The sequence below is a fragment of the Podarcis liolepis genome, assembly GCF_965112155.1.
Source record: "Podarcis liolepis genome assembly, chromosome: 6".
NCBI lineage: Eukaryota > Metazoa > Chordata > Lepidosauria > Squamata > Lacertidae > Podarcis > Podarcis liolepis.
The window spans coordinates 4,307,914-4,327,320 of NC_139559.1; the positions used below are offsets into that span (position 1 = coordinate 4,307,914).

Genomic DNA, 19,407 nt, shown 5'->3' on the forward strand with positions numbered 1-19,407 from the left:
CTAATAATAATAAGAAATTTTATTTATATCCCGCCTTCCCCAGCCGAAGCCGGGCTCAGGGCGGCTAACAACAATAAAACAGTACAACATTCTAAAATCATTTCATTATAAAATTAATTCAACTCAAATTGATGGCAACCATTAGGCAAAAGTGCGTAATGCTGTGACCACAGCTGGACAGCGTGTGATCTTGTGTTTATTTTTTACTTGACACATTCTGCGCAGATCAGAAAAATCTGAATTAAATCGGGGGCGGTGGATTAGGACGACGTCACGTGGATGATCAGAAAAATATGCAGGAGATACATGAAATCTAAATTGCCTAAGAAACCGTGCCTTAAGGACTGAACACCCTGTGATTACCTAATCTTACACACATGCTGCTGTTAAACCCAGCCAAGAACCTGAGGAAACATTTGCTCGTAGTGGATGAATGGAAAGGATCGGTAGAGACTGCATCAGATAATTCATCTGTAAAGTATGCGCTGGATGGGCATGCAGTTTGGAGGAAGAGATGGAGGAGGAATTTGCACTTTGCTGGAGCGGATGGGTGGGTTTGATGTCTATGCATGGCCAAGTTGTGGTCAACTCAACTTTCAAGTGAATAACTCAAAGCATGCCTGTATTGCAGTTGGGGAGTGTGTGTCCAGAGGGTGCCTGCTGCTCCGCTTTTGAGCTTTGTTCTGATTGTATTTAACTGTAAAATAAATATAAATAACAGTACTCTTTAAAAAACGCACGGCACCTGTTTCTGAGCGCTTCCCGGCTGCTGCTGTTTTTGGCGGGTGGGATTCAATCGCATGCAGGCAAAACCAGATTGCGCAACCAGTGTCGATCCGCAGCACGAACCCGAAATTTTGCAAGAAAGAAAGTGACCGGTAAATTCCCTGTAAAGCGCCCTCGATTTGCAATGAGCGCCCGTTATCGAAACAGCGAACGTCGCCATTTCCGCAGCCGCGCCGGCAGGGGGCGCTCTGCGAGCTTTGTTAAAAAAAATCATTCGTTCGTTTCCACCCGGAACGGTTTGAGCGTTGCCACGAGCGAGGCGGAACGAAAGGCTTCCCTCGCCCCGAGGGCGGAAGTGAGGCAGGAAGCCGGAAGCTGAGCTCGGAGGCGGCTGCGGCGGCCGGGCCGGAGCGCTTTGGCGGTTGCACCGGGGCAAGATGGCGGATCGGGAGGAGGCGCTGAGGGAGTTCGTGGCCGTGACCGGGGCCGAGGAGGAGCGAGCGCGCTTCTTCCTGGAGTCGGCGGGCGGGGATCTGCAGGTAACCCTCGGCCGGGGAGGGGGCGCCCCTCGCTTCCCGGGGGGGGGAGAAGAAGGGGGGGAAAGAGCAGCAGCGTCTCTCCCCCTTTCTCCTCTTAACACCCGAATGGGCCGCCTGGTCTCTCCCTTCTCTCCTGTCCTGTCTCCCCCCATTTCCTCTCCCCCTCACCACTGCCCTCCTTCTTTTCCCCTGCCCCTCCCTCCTGCCCCCTCTTTTCCTCTCCCCTCTATCCTCCTGCCCCCACCCCTCCCCATTTCCTCTCCTCCTCACCACTGCCCTCCCTCTCTCTCCCGCCCCCTTTCCCTCCCATCTGCCCTCCCTCTTTCCCCCTACTCCTCCTTCCCTCTTTTCCTCCCCTCCCTCCTTTTCTCCTCCCCCTCCCTCCTGCCCCACATCCCTCTCACTACTGCCCTCCCCCTTTCCTCTCTCCCCCTCCCCACCATCTTCCCCCGCCCCCTTTCCCCCTCCCCCTTTCCCTCGCTCCCCTCCCCACCATCTTCCCCCACCCCCTTTTCCTCCCCCTCCCACCTGCCCTCCCTCTTTTCCTTCCCTCCCTCCTTTTCCCCTCCCCCTCCCTCCTGCCCCACACCCCTCCCCCTTTTCCTCTCCCTCTCACTACTGCCCTCCCTCTTTCCTCTCTCCCCCTCCCCACCATCTTCCCCCTCCCCCTTTTCCCCTCCCCCTTTCCCTCGCTCCCCTCCCCACCCCCTTTTCCTCCCCCTCCCCTGCCCTCCCTTTTTTCCTCCCCTCCCTCCTTTTCCCCTCCCCCTCTCTCCTGCCCCACCCCCTATTTCCTCTCCCCCTCACCACTGCCCTCCCCTTTTCCTCTCCTGCCCTCTCTCTTTCCCCCTGCCCTCCCCTCCTCCCTCTTTTCTCCCCCCTTCTCCCTCCACCACTTGCCCCATATCCCTCCACACACAGCTGTTCTGCCCTGGACAATGGTCCTAGTACAGAAATGCTCCCCTCCCCCCGTGGCCCCCCTCCTGTGGTCCCTCCCCCCACCTTCCTTGGCCTCTAGCACTGCCTTTCTTTCCTCCCTCCCTCCACGCAGCACTGCCTAATCTGCGGAACTCGCCTCTGCAGGTGTCCACCAGCCTGGACGGCTTGGGAAAGAGGACTGAATCCATGGAGGCAGCAATGCCTGTGGGTGCCAGTCACTGGAAAGTGTGGGAGAGTTGCTCTTGTGATAAGAGTCCCGCCTTCAGGTTTTGCAAAAAAAGGGGGGGGGCATCTGTTTGGCCTCTGTGAGAACAGGATCCTGGGCCCTTGGGTCTAATCCAGCAGGCTCTTCTTATCTTCTTGGTTTGTTAAGGGTACTGCTGAGAGCTGATCGGAGACACCCGTTCCTCTCACGGAGCTACGATTCCCAGAGTGATTTAACAATCCATTTTTCTTTACTGGGGTGCTGGATTAGATGGGCTCTATTTGGTCTGATCCAGCAGGTTCTTAAGTCCTCCTTCTTTCTCCTTCATCCTCTTCTTCATGACACATCTTTCTTCTTCCCCCATACAAAACTTTATTCTCCCATACAGTATCTTCCTTCTTGTAGCAAAGTCGTTCCCTCCTGCACACTCAAGGGTCAAGACTTTTGAGTGTGTAAGATATCACCTTATTCTTTTGGCTTAGCTTCACCTTTGCTAACCTAGTGCCCTCCATATGTTTTGGGCTATGATTGCCATCAGCATGCAGGCTGCTGTGGCTGATGGGAGTTGTAGTGCAGTTGTAGTTCAGAACTTCTGGATGGCACTAGATGGTTGAAGGCTGGCTTAGCTCTTGCCAGTGGGCTCCATTCTGCTAAAGAAGCCACTGTTTTTTGACTTGCTATGCAGTAGGATGGAGAGAAGACCTCATTGCTGCCCCTTTGTAGCCTGTCATTGCTCTTTCTTTGCTTTTTTAGAATGCTGGCTGGAAGTTGCAAGTAAATTTCTATCCCTCTTTTAAAAAAGTTCATCTTCCAGAATCCAGGTACCTTAACCAGTAGCTCCCAAATAGTGGGTCAGGAGGACCCAAGGAAAAAATATTAAATCAGTGGAAGAAAGAAAATGTATTAGCCGAAAAGCTCTTCCTTTAACTGTTGGAAGGGAGGCTGATTTTTAGTTTTCCTACTAAATAGTCAAGTAATCTGGTGTTAGGGACAGCTGGAGATGTAATACTTTGATCAGCTCAACAATTACAGCTAGGCAACTTGTGCTTCAAGTAGAACTGGTTTCCCACCTACAGCACTTTGGCTTCCAAGAAGATCCAGACTGTTCCAATTATGAAGGTGCCGCAGGCTGAGAAAGTCACAGGCTAACTGCCGGCATACTCTTTCAAACACCCATTCTGGAGCTTCCATATATTTTAGCAAGATTATAAATTTGACATTTATAGCGCAGAACAGTCTTGCTTAGGAGCCCATGAACTTCAGTTTGCCCATTGGCATCCGTGTTCCACTACACTGTTTGAACCCTGGGATTGGCAAGGTATTTGCCCAGAAGGAATGGCCTCTGGTGAACAGGCACCTGGTGTTTTTCAGCAAAAGTGTAATAATTTGGCACTTAATAGAGAACAGTTTCAAGTGTCTCTCTGAGAGGAGCTCTCTTTCCAATGCTTTAGGGCTACTTGACATGTTACAGCAGCTAAACGACAATTTCCCTTGCATGAACATGTTGCCAGGTAGGAATTCTGTGTGCCATGTTCCCGTATTGCATGGTGTCTTGGAATACAACATTACCGTATTTTTCGCTCTATAAGACACACTTTTCCCCTCCTAAAAAGGAAGGGGAAATCTGTGTGGGTCTTATGGAGTGAATGCAGACGGGAGGCTCTGCTCAGCGCTGCCTTTAAAGAGCCACGTGGAGCGCATGTGTGGCTCTTGGGGGCTTTTTCCCGAGGAGGGAGAAGGGCTGCCCTTCTCCCTCCTCGGGGAAAAGCCCCCAAGAGCCACATACACACTCCGCACGCTCTTTAAAGGGAATGCGGCTCTTTGGGGAGCTGTCTGCCTTAGCCGCACACAGCCTCTTCCAGGCAGGGGGAGCCTTCATCCCGCTGCCCGGGAGAGGCTGCGCGCGGCTATCCCATATGCCAGGACAGCAAGAGGCTATCCCAGAGGCCAGATCCTTCCTGCTGTTCTGGCTTCTGGGATTCAGAATATTTTTTCCCTTGTTTTCCTCCTCCAAAAACTAGGTGCATCTTATGGTCTGATGCGTCTTATAGAGCGAAAAATATGGCATATTTTAATCAGATTCCATACTTGCTGGCTGGGGCTGATGGGAATTGCAGCAGTGAGAAGGTTGGAGGGCACCACAAACTTACCCAGGCCAAGGGAGTTTTCTGTACTTCCCCACCTACTTGGCGTGGTATATGGTACAGAAGTCGTCACAAGGTTATTGACAGTTGTCTTCTCCTTGGGTGGCACGAAGCAATGGAGCTCGCTCTCAGAAACAGCTGTGTGTCCCTCCTTTCAGATTGCCCTGGCCAGTTTCTATGAAGATGGAGGTGACGAAGACATCATCACACTCCCACAGCCAGCTCCCAGCTCTGTTACCCGAGGCACTGCACCCAGGTGAGGTCATCTTTGAGCATGTCTATATTGCGAGCTGGTGTGCAACTGCCAGAACTTCCTTCCCGCACAGGAACCCTGGGAAGTGTAACTTGCTGGGGAGGCCATGAGAACATCCTGTTGGGGATCTCTAGTGTTCATGGAACTCCAGTTCCCACCTGCACCGCACTCTGGGTCTGTTGGGCAATGGGGGTAAGCCCACAATGTGTAATCTAGGCATGCCTCTCAAGTCCTTTTTATTCTTGGGGAGGTTTCAGCACGGCAAAAAGGGTTGTAAAAACAGTTCCCTTTTGTGTTGGAGCCGAGGAAGCAGAAGCAGCGCTCTCTCCTTGTGTGCATGCGTTTTGTGGAATATTTTCTACTTTCCCACTATGGCTGCAGCCTTCCCCAACCTGCTGCCCACCAGATGCCGAGGCTTCTCTGTTGGATGTGGGGAATATGTGGGGCACATATTCTGACATGCAGAAGGCCCCAGATTTAGTCCTATGCACCCCCAGTTAACAGGATCTAATCTGCTGAGTCTGGGAAAAGCCTGTGCTCAGCGGGCCAACACTTTTCTCTTGGGGATGACTAATCATGACCTGCTTAGGAGGGATTGCATTGTGGGGATTAAAAAAAAAAATGTTACTGCCACATAATTTGGTTGGCTGCTGTTACAATTTGCATCCTCATCGTGTCAACTGTTGTGTGTTAAACTGGGCGGAGGGAGGAATGGGATCGTGGAAACCGATTTTCCAGTGCTTCTCACAAAAAGATCTGGTGTGGACTCAGGTGCAGAAAGCAGACCAAACAGCAACATTTTGGGCTATCGGCCTGACCTGCTTTCACATTTCTGCTTAGTCATGCAGTCACTGAGAGAGAGAGTTTGAGCATGCTCAGTTGTCCCCCTCTCTAGCCCAGGTGTATTGTGAATTTCACATTCTTGAGGAAAGAAAGAACGAGGTAAAGGATTGCATTAGTATCCACCATGAGCCTTTGGAGCATAGCAGGCCATCTGCTAGAGTTGGGTGATACCTGGTTTTCAACTTCTTGATATATCGCCAGCTACACATCACGATATGCTGATATATCACAAAGTCTGAAATAAGGATGGAGCCACGTAGAGGCATTGGCTGGCTTCACAGTTTTTCCCTCGTTGTGATTTTTGCATAGCACACACACACACATTGTGATTCGTAATATATTACTAGTTCAGAAATTGTGAAACCATTATCATGATACGGACTTGAAACCGGTTTTGAGCGCTACATCGCCCGGCACTAACACAAGTCATGATTTGCAATATATTGCCAGATTAAAAAACTATGAAACCGTTATCACAATATGGTCTTCAAACTGGTTCCAGGCACTATATTGTTATATCACCCAGCCCTACTATCTGCCTGCAGATTTCGGACTGTATTCGGACGTTTTGACTTTCAAGAGTGCATAGAATGCCTTGAAAGTGCGGTGCGAATTGGGGTGGTGGGGTTCAGGCTCCCCAACTACAAACTCAGGAAAATGATGCTTGCTAGAAGATGATGGTCCCTTGCTTGGTGAGCAAAATTGTGGCTCCTCCTCTGTCCACCTAAAACCAGTTCCCAACCCTCTGCCGCACTATGCCAAGGAGCACAGTGTGAGGAGGCCAGGGCGCCACATGGCCCTATGCATGGAAATGTGGAGCCCTAGGGTGCCACCAGCCTCCATGAAGCTGCCAGTTGTGTCCTGCTACTTGGAGCCACCCTCTGGAGTGCCACGCAAGGCGGCTCCATTTTGCCTGGTGCAAGGAGGGAGGGAGGGAGAAGAGAAAGAAGCGAAGGCGCTGCCTGGCAGGCAGGATGCCCTACTGGCGTCTCTGGCTCTCTGGCTCTGGCAGTTGTGCTGCAGAGGGAGAGAGTGGGCTGCCTGGTTGGGCGCTTAGAATCATATAATCTTAGAGTTGGAAGGGACCCAACGGTCATCTAGTCCAACCCCGTGCACTTGGAAGTGTGCGATGCTGGCTGCGGCCTGGGGGTGAGTGTGACACGTTGCCTGCCCCCAAATTCTGAAATCGCTCCTGCGATTTGAACTTTAAACCACTTTCGTGCAACGTACCCCCTTTACTCCCGCCAGAGATGCAAAGTGCCCCAAGGGTACTTGGGATTGTTAGGGTTTTTATCCACCCGTGCTGCTCAGCAAGTAGCAGTAGGTCGTTTATATCATGTGAGTGTTTGAGAGCGTGAGATAGGGAGTCTGAGTACTGTCGGAGAGATTAGTGTCACTTCTGTGTGCGATGCTTTTCTGTACTGCTGCTGAGAGAGCACAGACATGCTGATGGGTTCGTTGTATATAGACTGTAAATAAAGTAGTTTAGAGTTACTGATTGTCTCTTTCTTCTGCTATGAGAGGCTTATTGCCGGTCTCTCTGGACTGAGGAAGATTTACAGCCAGAGACTGACTGCCGGAGAAACACCCCCAGTGTATTGGGAAGGTGGTGGCCTTCCTGGGCGTTTTTCCAAAACCTGCCCTCCTGTCGATGGGGTGGTGGGATGGGCTGTCCTTTACTGGCAGGAATCCATCAGGTCTGTCAGAGCTCACAAAAACGTGCTGTACTCCTTTGGTGTGGGGCATTAGTCCTTGCAAGATGGGAGATCATCCCTTATTCCACACTGTCCTTAACAACGTTTGGCATTTTAGTAATCAGTTGTCATAAACATGGAGAAGCGAAGGCCTGGGAGGAAACACCTGGAAAAAATGGGGGAGGGGTGCCAGGGAAAATGGGAGGGATCCCAGTTTTTTCAGATTTTTGTACTAACTGGACTAGGGTCAGCAACCTTTTTCAGCCGTGGGCCGGTCCACCTCCCTCAGACCATGTGGTGGGCTGGATTATATTTTTTTGGGGGAAATGATCGAATTCCTATGCCCCACAAATAACCCAGAGATGCATTTTAAATAAAAACACATTCAACTCATGTAAAAACACGCTGATTCCCGGACCATCCGCGGGTCGGATTGAGAAAGCAATTGGGCCGCATCCGGCCCACGGGCCTTAGGTTGCCTACCCCAGAACTAGACCATCACATCTCTAGCAAGCTGCTCTGTATTAAAAAAATGTATCCTTTGGGCACCTGGTTCGCCTTCCACTCCTTGTCGTTCTGTGCTCCCCGTTAATGCTCAGTGCTGTTGGTGCTGCAGTTGCATCAGAGGAACATGGGGCGGACTCATATTGTGTCTCCTTTTGTCTCGCCAGTGACCACAGGGTGACGTCATTCCGAGACCTTGTCCATGCTCAGGAGGAGGAGGAAGAGGAGGAGGAAGGACAAAGGTTTGTTGCCGTTTGAATGCCTGACTTCCTCCCCTGATTTATCGGGAAGGGAGGAGTTGGGGTGGAAAAAGTCCCTCTGGAAATGGTTTTTTTGCAGGCCCAGGCTTCTATGGAAATGTCTGTGTTGGGTGGGTGGGGGCCCTCTCTGTTGAGGCAGCTGTTGGGAGTCCTGCTCTTGGAGGGCATGACCTCTCCTGCCATTGTTCGAAGCACTTTCATTCCAGAATCTTGCATAGTAAGTGGTCTTTCTTCCTAGGGGGAGGAGCAGGCGAGTGTATTGTTACCCTGACGTGAACAGGGCTGTGTTTGCTCTGTGCCAATAGATAAATAGAAACACTCCACCAAGCAAGGCCTAAGTCTGTGGCTTGTATGAATTGCACACCTTTCTTTCTTTCTTTCTTTCTTTCTTTCTTTCTTTCTTTCTTTCTTATTGAATAGCTTGTTCTTCTACTATTTGTGCAATTTATCCTTGTATTGCTAGTTATAAGGAAGAGCGGAGACAGCTTTGCGGGGCATTGCAGCCTCTGGGGTTCTTGATCAGCTCCCCTTCTTTGACTTCTCACTGCGCATTGACCACACAATTTCAAGTATATCTTATTTATTTATGTCATGAAATTCATATGCTGCTTGTAAAGAAACATTCAAGCCGTTTACAAAAAACTATAAGGCAAAATTATCAGTAAGGAAAAATAACAACAATAAGGCTTTCGGAAAATTAAAACAACAGTAGAACTAAATGCAGATTAAAACTTGCATCAACTATCTTGGTAACGTGAGGTCTAGGAGCTTGGCCTTGAAAAGAAAAGAGAGCTCACATTCCCAGGAAGTTAAATTGAGTGATAGGTTATGTGACTTTTCTGCAGTCACAGCACATTCTCAGCCATGGACTTATCTGAGAATCCCTGTGATGTGTATGTTAGGAAATGTACAGCTCCCACAGTAAAGCAATGAAAGGGAGGCACAGTCCAGGGCGTTACAAGAGCCCTCACAGATCAGACACACTGGGTTATTTAAACTACTGTGCTACACATCATAGGCAGAGTCAATAAGGGAAATGTGGACGTTGGGGCACATAAAGCCAATTCATAATGTTCAGGATTGTCTTGTAGCAGAATGAATGAATGAAGAAAGCATTTACAGAAAGTTTTGAGCAGGGTTTCCCAGGGTCTCCAGCTGTTTTTGGACTACAATTCCCATCATCCTTGACCACTGGTCCTGCTAGCTAGGGATGATGGGAGTTGTAGTCCAGAAACAGCTGGAGACCCAAGTGTGGGAGTGTTCAAAGCTCTTGACATACCTATAAGGTTGGGGGGTGTGAAGCTGAGAGAGTTCCCTTGCGCAAGTGGAAATCCTTGCAATGACAGGATGTGCAAACTGGAAACCACCCAAAGCTCCTAAATTGTCTCATGTCCAGGGAACTCCTCTCTCCTTTTGCCAAAGCTGCCTTTCTGTGTGTGGCCGATGATTTATATACCGTAGATTCTGGCGTATAAGAAGACTTTTTAAGTCTGGAAAAGACGTTAAAAAGTCGGGGGTCGTCTTATACGCCGGGTATGGGTGGCGGGCTCCGCGCCGGGAGAAAGCTTTCTTCCGGCACAGAGCGGAGCCTGCCGCCCGCTGCTGGGCATGTAAGACTGGGCTTATAAGACGAACCCCCAAATTGCAGCTGCCAATTTGGGGGGTCATCTAATACGCCCAGTCGCCTAACACGCCGGAATCTACGGTAATCAAGAGGAGGCTCCTGGTAAATCTGAAAGGTCACATGGGCAGATTGGATAAAATGGTGTTGGCCAGCCTATTGGGCAGGTGTGCCTGAAGTCCAATCCACAAGTGCTGTGCTAGCTGGCATTACATTATATCTGCAGCCTGTTCTCCCTCCACTTTTGGGGGCCACATGCTTCTGAATGCCAGTTGCTAAGAATCGCAGGTGGGGAGAGTTGCTTTTGCACTGAGGTCCGGCTTCTGGCCAGCTGCCCGTTGGGGCTTCTGGTTGGCCACCGTGGGAACAGGATATGGCACATAGCTGCATGGTTCTTGGCCTTGCCTCTGTTGTCTGCTCAGCCAGGCCAGCAGAACAGTGAAGAAAGGCCGGCTGGAGCAGAGACCTGACTCAGGGATGGGGAACCTGCAGCCTTCCAAAAGTTGTTAAGACTCCCAACTGCCAGCAGAATGGCCCAGCGGTCAGGGTTGAGAGGAGTTGCAGTCCAGCGTCCGATGGGCCGCAAATTCCCCCTCCTCAGCCTCACATCTGTGTTATCCAGTCAGGTACTCCTGCTAGTGTTCAGCTGATCCGCAAACATTACTGCCTGTGCCACTCTGGCCCCAGTGCTGCAAGCCAGCTAGCCAGAGAGTAAGAATTGCAAATGTGTATTTTTTTACTTCCTTCTTACAACCTGTTTCTTAGGCTTGGGGTGAGTGTGTGTGTGCACGCTGAACCCAGTTTGAGAACAGGACTTGCTTTGGCTACAGTAGAGAGTTGAAATTATTATTATTGTTAAATTTAAAATTTCCATACCGCCCTTTATCCAAAGATCACAGAGTGATTTACAATGTAAAAACACAAAAATACATACTATAATAGCAAACAAAAGCAATAATACAGTGGTACCTCTGGTTGCAAACGGGATCCATTCCAGAGGCCCGTTCACAACCTGAAAACGCAACCCGCGAGTGGCGAAACCCGGAATGGGTTACTTCCGGGTCGCCATGGGATGCAACCTGAAAACGCTTAACCTGAAGGAAACGTAACATAAGGTATGACTGTACTTCCCTACACACACACACACACACACACACACACACACAATTTAATTGGTCAAAGATTGTTTTAATTAGCCAAAGGCCTGGGATAAGAAGATATGTAACAAAATTAGCAAACATGTTTGAGCACATATGTGCACACTTGCCCCAGCCTTCAATGGGTCTTCAATGGAGAGGTGTAATCTTGGGGGCCTGTTGTCTCTTCAGATTTTACGCTGGGGGCTCTGAGCGAAGCGGGCAGCAGATTGTTGGTCCTCCGAGGAAGAAGAGCCCCAATGAGCTGGTTGAGGACTTGTTCCGAGGGGCCAAAGAGCATGGAGCTGTGGCTGTCGACAGAGCAGCCAAGAGCCCTGGGGAAGGCAGCAGGCCAAAAGTGAGCACACCCAGGGGGGATTCTGTTGAGATGAAATGTGCAGAAGGGGTTGTGTAAAGCAAGGCTGTGGTTGGCGCAGAAGTGAGACAGAGGGAGGGACTTGAATGAGGCCAGAAAGAAGCATGGATGAAGGCATGGAGAGGCGAGGAGGAGTAAGGACCGATAGTCAGGGAGGTGGAGCATAAAGCAGGGAGGATTGTTGGAGGAGAAGTGGGAAAAAGTGAGGGCTGGAAGCTTCAAGTAGATGGAGAGCGCAAGAAGGGGCCAGTGTGGACTCTCAGGGAAGGGAGATAAAGCAATCTCCGGGGCTTGAGAAAGATGGACTTAGCTGAGACATTCTCATCGCACTGAAAGTAGCTGTCAGCAGCATCTTCCCTCTTAAAGGCAGCTGCAGCCAGTCTCCTGTAGCCCCTTCCCTGTGGATGTTGTTCATGCAAAACTGCCTCCCTCCCCAAAAAAACTCACCCTAAAAGGAGGGCTGGCAAAATCCCACTCCACACTCACATGCCTAAATGCTTGATTCAGACGCTTGCTGATCTGAACGCTTCTCCTTTCCCTGCACAAAACCATTATTTAGTGGGGAAATGATAATGGCGCATTGGGTTTAATTAAAGGACGATGGATTAAGTTAGATACTGACATGGGTTGTGTGTGTCAGCCCTCAAACTATCTGGCCTGCCCATCCTTGGAACTTTTAGCGGAGGGGAAGCGAGAAGTATTTGCCAGGGCCGCCGAATGGAGGTTGAGATCGGAGGTGACCCATCTGCTTTTCCCCTGCTTTTTCCAGGCCTCACAGTTCCTTTCTCTCTCGCAGCCCTTTGCAGGTGGAGGGTACCGCCTGGGAGCTGCTCCCGAGGAGGAGTCTGCTTATGTTGCCCCAGAGATGAGGCAGAACGCTGCCCAGGATGTGAGTATTGCTAGGAGTAGGACTAGAGGTAGTGAGATCTGGCCAGATCCCCCTTTCTCCCATCCAGGGTTCAGTTCCTGGCTTACTTTCTCTGGCACCTCCAGGATAGATATCTCTAGGATCAGAGATCTAGGAAAGGCCTCACTCTGCTCCCGAGTCCATAGAGAGCTGCTGCTGCTGCTGCTCAGCATAGATCAGGCATGTCCAAAGTCTGTTTCGGGGGCCTAATCCTGCCCGCTGGTCGGTTTAATCTGGCCCCTGTGGCAGTTTATTTCCTGGGGTAAAACCCTAAAAAAACCCTCAAAAACTTTAGCCCTAAAAAAAGCTCAACTTTGGGGTAAAATCATAAAAAAAGCTCAACAACTTCAAACTTAAATCCTAAAAAAAGGTCAATAACTTTGGTCGGCCCTCACAGCCCTTCACTTCATCAAATCTGGGCTCTTTGAAAAAAGTTTGGACACCACTAGCGGAACCAGCTTTTTTTTTTGCCAACCAGGCTCCTTCCGGGTGCATCAAACTATAATTCCCACCAACCCCAGCCAGCATGGGGCTAATGGGAGTTGTAGTCCAAAACATCTGGCAGGAACCAGATTGGCAGAGCTGAAACAGACCAGTGATCTGTCTAGATGTAAGGCAGCTTCATATGTCCAGCCACACATTGCATACAAGGATATATGTTAGTGATTAAGTTTTAATTTATATATTTTTAAGCAGTTGCTATATTTGTATTGTCCCTGCTATACCTAACTGCAAATCCAAATGTATCACTATCATGTTTTATGACTTCCTTGATATTGTATGTGGGCTGGAACTGGTCTGTGACCGAAATAATAAATTCATCATCATATAAAACCCCTGGCACCGGCTGCTTCAGAGGAGAGAGGGTGGACCGGAGCTGCGAGGTTGTGAAAGGTGGGTGTCTGAGACCCTTTCTCTTCACGCTGCTCCGAATAGCTCCATCAAGCTGCTTTCCGCCCTGCAGGGCTCCATGTGTGTTGAGCCCAAGACAGGCGGGGTGAATTGAAGCCATTTGCACGTGGCCGAGAAAGGGTTCCACATCCATCTCCCTTGCTATCTCTCTCCTCCAGCAACATTGCAAAGGCACCAGGTTGGAGAAGCCTGGCTTCCAGGGCAGCAGCTCTGGCAGGGCAAGAGGGATGAGGAGGGTTGCAATTTCTGCTGCCTGGCATACCACCCTCACTCCCTGGTTTGAACGGGCGAACATGTGCAGCAGTGTGACTTCCTGGGAGAGGCACCCTGCAGATGGTGGAAAGACTTTTGATTTTACAGGTGCACGTGGTCCTGAAGCTGTGGAAGAGTGGGTTCAGCCTGGACAGCGGAGAGCTGAGGAGCTACCAAGACCCATCCAACTCCCAGTTCCTGGAATCCATCCGCAGAGGGTAATGCTCTGGGATGTGGGCCAGTGTTTGGTAACTGGCTGCACCAGACATTTTAGTCCCTGGGATGCTGCACTCTGCAGAACGCTCCCTCGCTCCATCTTACCACAGAGAAAGGTAAGGCTGGCTGGTCCTTTTTCTTGAGTTGCCTCCCTCTGTTTTCCCTTGTCAGGGAGGTTCCTGCGGAGCTTCGCCGGTTGGCCCGTGGCGGACAGGTCAACTTGGACTTGGAGGACCACCGCGACGAGGATTTCACAAAACCCAGAGGTGCCTTCAGGGCTTTCACCGGGGAAGGACAGAAACTGGGCAGGTGAGGAGTCGGCATTTGAGCATTTCCTTCTTGCCCCTTTTCTCTTTTGCAAAAAGGCCCAGCTGCCTCTAGTCTTCATTGAGAGAAGCACCCAAGTGAAGGTTCAAAAGGAAATTAAAGCACAGTAAGACATTAAAAACTTCCCCATGCAAGGCTGCCTTCAGGTAATGATGATAATAGTAATTATTATGTATAATAAGTGCTGTGGAACCTTGGTTGTCGAACATAATCCGTTCCAGAAGACCGTTCGACTTCCAAAACGTTCAACAACCAAAGGGCTGTCAGCAGTTTCTATGGTGAAAATTGAAAAACACGCCATTCGGCTTCCGAGGTGTGTTCAAAAACGGAAGCAATTACTTCCGGGTTTTTGGCATTCAGGTTCTGAAACGTTCTGCTTCCAAGACGCTCGAAAACCAAGGTTCCACTGTATTAATATTATTAATACACCGCCCATCTGGCTGGGTTTCCCCAGCCACTCTGTGCGGCATCCAGCAGAATAGTAAAAATACAATAATTCATCAAACATTAAAAACTTCCCTAAACAGGGCTGCCTTCAGGTGTCTTCTAAAAGTCAGATAGTTGTTTATCTCCTTGACATCTGCCCTCTGCCTGGTTCCCTGTAGCTTCATTTCTCGCAGTGAGGGAACCGCCAGAAGGCCCTCAGAGCTGGACCTCAGTGTCTGGGCTGAACGATGGGGGTGGAGATGCTCGTTCAGGTATACTGGGCTGAGACCATTTAGGTCTTTAAAAGGTCAGCACCAACACTTTGAATTGTGCTCGGAAACCTACTGGGATCCAGTGTAGGTCTTTTAGAACCAGTGTTATATGGCCCTGGCAGCTGCTCCCAGTCACCAGTCATGTACATCATTCTTCCTTCTCCTGCAGCGATTCTGCTGCCCTTGCTTTAATAGTAAAATCTCAAATTCTATAAATATTCAGATAAGGCCAAACTGCCTAGTTTCTCTCTGCTTGTTCAGTCTACTTGTAATACGATCTGGAATGTTGAATTTAGTCGTGAATGGCCTAAGCGCTGCATTGAAAGCTGGGCATCAGCTGTGAAGGTCTGTGCCAGAAATACACCAGGTCAGGCAGGGAGTGAGATGATCCCATTTTAGATTCCTGTTGCTTCTGTCTTCTTGGCAGAAATTGCTTCCTCATCCCTCTTTGCTGGTTAGTCTGCTGCATGCTGCTGTTAACCAGGCCAGCAACTTCTGATCCTGAAAATTGCATGGGTGAATGTTGCACTTAGCAAATTTCTATGCGGAACCAGGTGCCTAATGCGCATTTCTTTTACTTTGGGATTTTGCCCACCTGTCCTCAAGGCAGCGTTCGAAATACTTCGCTGATTAAGGTTGCCGTGCAGTCCAAATTTAACATGGAGTAAAGCCCCGCCGAAACAAGTTGGCTGACTTCCAAGTACAGTGGTGCCCCGCAAGACGAATGCCTCTCAAGACGGAAAACCCGCTAGATGAAAGGGTTTTCTGTTTTTGAGCTGCTTCGCAAGACGAATTTCCCTATGGGCTTGCTTTGCAAGACGAAAACGTCTTGCAAGTGTTCCGATTTCCCCCCCCCGCTCCCCCCTTTTTCTAAGCCGCTAATAGCCTTTTAGCCGCTAATCCGCTAATCCTTTAATAGCCGTTAAGCCTTTAATAGCTGCTAAACCGCTAATAGCGCTAAGCCGCTAATAGGGTTGCTTCGCAAGACGAAAAAACCGCTAGACGAAGAGACTCGCGGAACAGATTAATTTCGTCTCGCGAGGCACCACTGTAAATGCATTTTGGCACTTCTTCCACAGCAAACTGCAATTGTTTCCAGCTTTCAGTGGCTAACTGCACTTTTCAGTGGTTATAATGTTTGCGGACATTGTTAACATAGTTGTAGCTTAGCTTCCTGGGGTGGGAGGTGTTGCGGCTGCGACTTGCCCTTGGAGTGCAGGATTTATTCTCCAGAGTAGAATTAGGCCGAGAGTTTGCAAGCCGTCCAGACAGGCCAGTTATTTGAACCTTCATCTTCTGTGTGCAAACCCCAACAATTCTGCCTTCAAACAGCCCAGTTGTCTTTTTGGCTTGTTTTTTCCCCACGGCCCTTCTTGTTGTTTGGTTTGGTTTTTAATTAAATTTCTATTTCGCCCTTCATCCAATGATCACATTTTCTTAAACTGTGGATAAAATAGTATGGCTACGGATGCTGATGTTGAAGGACACAATTCCCCCCCCCCCTTTTTAATTGTTTTTATTAAAAGATTTTCTTGGGTAGCAAAAGTACATACATCGTCTCTATTTTCAGATCATTTCCCCAAGTCCTTTATACAGATCAGTTATATTCGATGTGAGACATTAATGTTGTATATGGTATAAGGTTGGGGGGGAAGAGGTGGGGAGATGGGGCAGAAAGGAGTAGTAAACTTTCATTCTTCTCCATAGTGTATGTGCAAGTTGTTTGTGTCAGCGTCCTGTGGGTAGGTTTGATTGACACAGTTTCTTTTTAAATTCATCCTGTATCCTCTGTTTCATTACAAAGACTCTTGCACAAGGAAAGGAAATCCAGGGCCAGATTTTGGTCCAGTCCGGTGGCTCTCTTAGAGTACAGTGGTACCTCTGGTTGCGAACGGGATCCGTTCCGGAGACCCGTTCGCAACATGAAAAGAACGCAACCCGCAGTGGCACATCTGCGCACATGCGGTTGCGATTTGCCGCTTCTGTGCATGTACGTGACATCATTGTGCGCTTCTGCGCATCTGTGAGTGGCAAAACCTGGGAATAACCCTTTCTTTAGTTTCACCTGGTTCATAAATGGTTTTGACCAGTCTCGTTTTGCTTGGGTCTCTGAACTCAAATTTCAAAGGTTGATAAGTCTTCTGAAGCTGCTCCTTTATGTCCATCGAGTAACTGTCTACAGTTGCCAGGTTTATTGTCACGGGGGCCTGCTTCTGTCTTGCCCAAACCTGCCACCTGCTCCACAGTGCAAACCTCTCCTCCCTCCTCCTTCCTCAGCACTGCCCCCCAGGTGATGGGCACAGGCTCCCCGTCACAGCAAGCGGAAAACGAAGCCAAAGCCAGCTCCTCCATCACCATCGACGAGTCAGAGCCCACTACCAGCATCCAGATCCGGCTGGCGGACGGGGGGCGGCTGGTCCAGAAATTCAACCACAGTCACAGGTACCGGGGCAGAGCTTGCTGCCAGAGGCCGTTACAAATATGGGAACCTGGCTGGCATTGGTGGGTGGGTGGGAAGCCGGAAGAGGTCCAGCGCTGGGATGGCTTGTGAATGCTCTTCGCAAGAAATGCCTCTGCTCACTCAGAGATACATATATACAGTCTTTATTTTACATATGTACAGGCAGCACATCATGCATCTGAATCCTCTGGCTCAGATTCTGGGAGTGGCTTATGCCGGCTCCTTCTCCAACAGAAAAGCCGGGGAAGTTTCACATGATGACTCTCCTCCCCCCCTTTAACCCTCTCCTTTCCCTGGCAGACGGAACAGGCATCGCCTCACTGTCTGTGCCAGAACTTCCTGAGCGGTGCTGAGGCTCTGGTTCAACATCTGAGAGCCGTCCCGCCCCCTGGCTTTCTCCTCTTTCCTCAATCGTCACTTCCTGCCCCCCTCCCTCTGCCTGTTCCTGCTCCTCCCCTGCATTCTCTGGCAATACCATGACAAACGCACCTCGTTTTTCTTGCAGGATCCGCGATGTCCGACTCTTCATAGCGGACGCCAGGCCTGCCATGGCCGCCACAAGCTTTGTCCTCATGACCACTTTCCCCAACAAAGAGCTGACAGATGAGGACCAGACCCTGAAGGAAGCCAACCTACTGAATGCCGTCATCGTCCAGAGGTTAATATAAGGGAACCTGCCCGATGGCTGCCTGCCCAGGCCCTATAGCCTCCTACGGGGCAACTCTCCAGGCGGGAAGGGCAGCCTCACGGCCGCCTCGTAGTGCTGGGTTCGAAGCTCTTGCGTTGGACTCTTTAGTTGCGTTTCTCACTGTTTTGTTTTCTTTGTGCTGATCCATGGACTTTAAAAATAATAAGAATAATAATAATTAAAACCAAACACAAACTTTTTCAAAGGAGCAGCAGCTACCTGTTGTGCCTGCCACACACTCCCCCCTGGATCACTTATGGGGCAGAAAGGAGAGGTAAGGTTCAAAGGCTTCCTCCCTTCATTCCAGCTCCAGGGGTGGTAGCAGCTACAGGATCCGTCGGTGTATTAAATAAAGTGGACCCCCAAACTGGGGGGCTCCCTTCTGTGTTGCCAACCAAGTCTGTAGGGTATTTCTGTCTTGCATTTGGGTAAAAGCTGTGGGCATTAGGAGGAATCCAGACCTTCCCTCCTCAAATAATCTAGCGTCCCATCTGTAGCACAATCTTGCCATCTACTCTTCTGTTCCTCCAGGCTCTCTCATAGCACCGCAAAGAGCAGAGAGGTCCCTTCACAGTGTCTTTCCGCCCATATCCGGAAAACGAGCCACTCTTAAGTGAGGGGTCTCCGAGTGCAAAGCCTGGGGTGGGTGGCCCTTGGTTTTTTTTCCTCCTTCCAGCGTGCTGAATAAAAGGAAGGGCTCGTAAAAAAGAGGAGACCCACATTTTGATCAGGATTTGAAGCCTCTTAGGTAGGGGAACGGTTTGGCTTGGAGTGTGTGACTTCATACTTCCTGAAGATCAGCACGGCTGCAATCTGTCACTCATCTCAGTTTTGAATCCAGGGCTGTCGTCCTCACCTTCTTCTGTTTTTTTAAAGAAAATAATTCGTCAGCTGCCTCCCACTGTTCCTCATTCTGTCTCATCTGCCTTTGTCCTTTCTCAGGTCTTTCTTAGGAAGGTCTCTCCCTTGATAACACAGCAGTCTTTGCCTTTCTGGGTCCCTCCAGCCGATCCAAAACATCTGGTTGGCCCCAGGTAGGCAAAGGCTGTGACGCCGAGTGCCCCAGGGAACACACAATTTCTCCTCAATGGAAAGGGGCGCGTGCGGGAAAGTTTGGCGCAGGACGAATACCTCCATGCCCGCAAGCCTGCTCTCAGCTCTGCTCCTCAGTTGCGGGTTTGTGCTTGAGGTGACATCCTCTGCGTGGTCCCTCCTCTGTCAGGTGACGGAGAGCAGCCTCTCCACGGGAGCAGGGCTTGAGGAAAAGGAAGGCTTGGATCCAGGCCGGTCTGTCCTGCCAGCCACCTGGGTATCGGTTATCCTGCACCAGAAAGTTCAGGCATGGGCATTCCCCACCAGCCACCCCTCATGGCTAATTGAATCCACACCGGATGTTGACAGTGAATTCTGTAAATTATTGTGACAAGTGTGTGAGCATTAAAAATCCAAACTGAACCCGGGACGACGTTTGCTCCTTTCTATTGCAGTGTGGAAGAGCCTCCGGTTTTGCAGGCAGCGTCTATGAGGATGGGGGTTGGCGCAGGCAGCAGGGATCTCAGCTTGGTTAGCAATGTGTAGCCCAGGGGTCGGCAAAGCATGCCTGGGTCAGTTCACTGCCGCAGAGCTCTCTCCATGGGCCAGATGCATGAGTGCGCACGCCTACGATTTCTGGCATCTGTGTCTGCGCAGACGCGATTTCCGTTGCC

At 50.0% G+C, this 19,407-nt stretch overlaps 1 protein-coding gene across 3 annotated transcripts in view; it reads left to right on the forward strand.

Annotated features, from left to right (window-relative positions):
• The window catches only part of NSFL1C (NSFL1 cofactor), a 146,224-nt gene extending 127,063 nt beyond the window's left edge, over positions 1–19,161 (forward strand). The window contains exons 1-9 of one of the 3 annotated variants that reach the window (XM_083507668.1): positions 1,089–1,265; positions 4,712–4,809; positions 8,015–8,089; positions 11,057–11,222; positions 12,037–12,129; positions 13,420–13,529; positions 13,699–13,836; positions 16,830–16,994; positions 17,519–19,161. In XM_083507668.1, coding sequence (XP_083363794.1) covers positions 1,164–1,265; positions 4,712–4,809; positions 8,015–8,089; positions 11,057–11,222; positions 12,037–12,129; positions 13,420–13,529; positions 13,699–13,836; positions 16,830–16,994; positions 17,519–17,681 — 1,110 coding nt within the window. In that variant the 5' untranslated portion in view covers positions 1,089–1,163 and the 3' untranslated portion in view covers positions 17,682–19,161. Of the gene's footprint in view, positions 1–1,088; positions 1,266–4,711; positions 4,810–8,014; positions 8,090–10,945; positions 11,223–12,009; positions 12,130–13,419; positions 13,530–13,698; positions 13,837–16,829; positions 16,995–17,518 lie in introns of those variants that run through there. The other 2 variants (XM_083507667.1, XM_083507669.1) reach the window with 2 other exon arrangements.
• Positions 19,162–19,407: the final 246 nt, after the last annotated feature.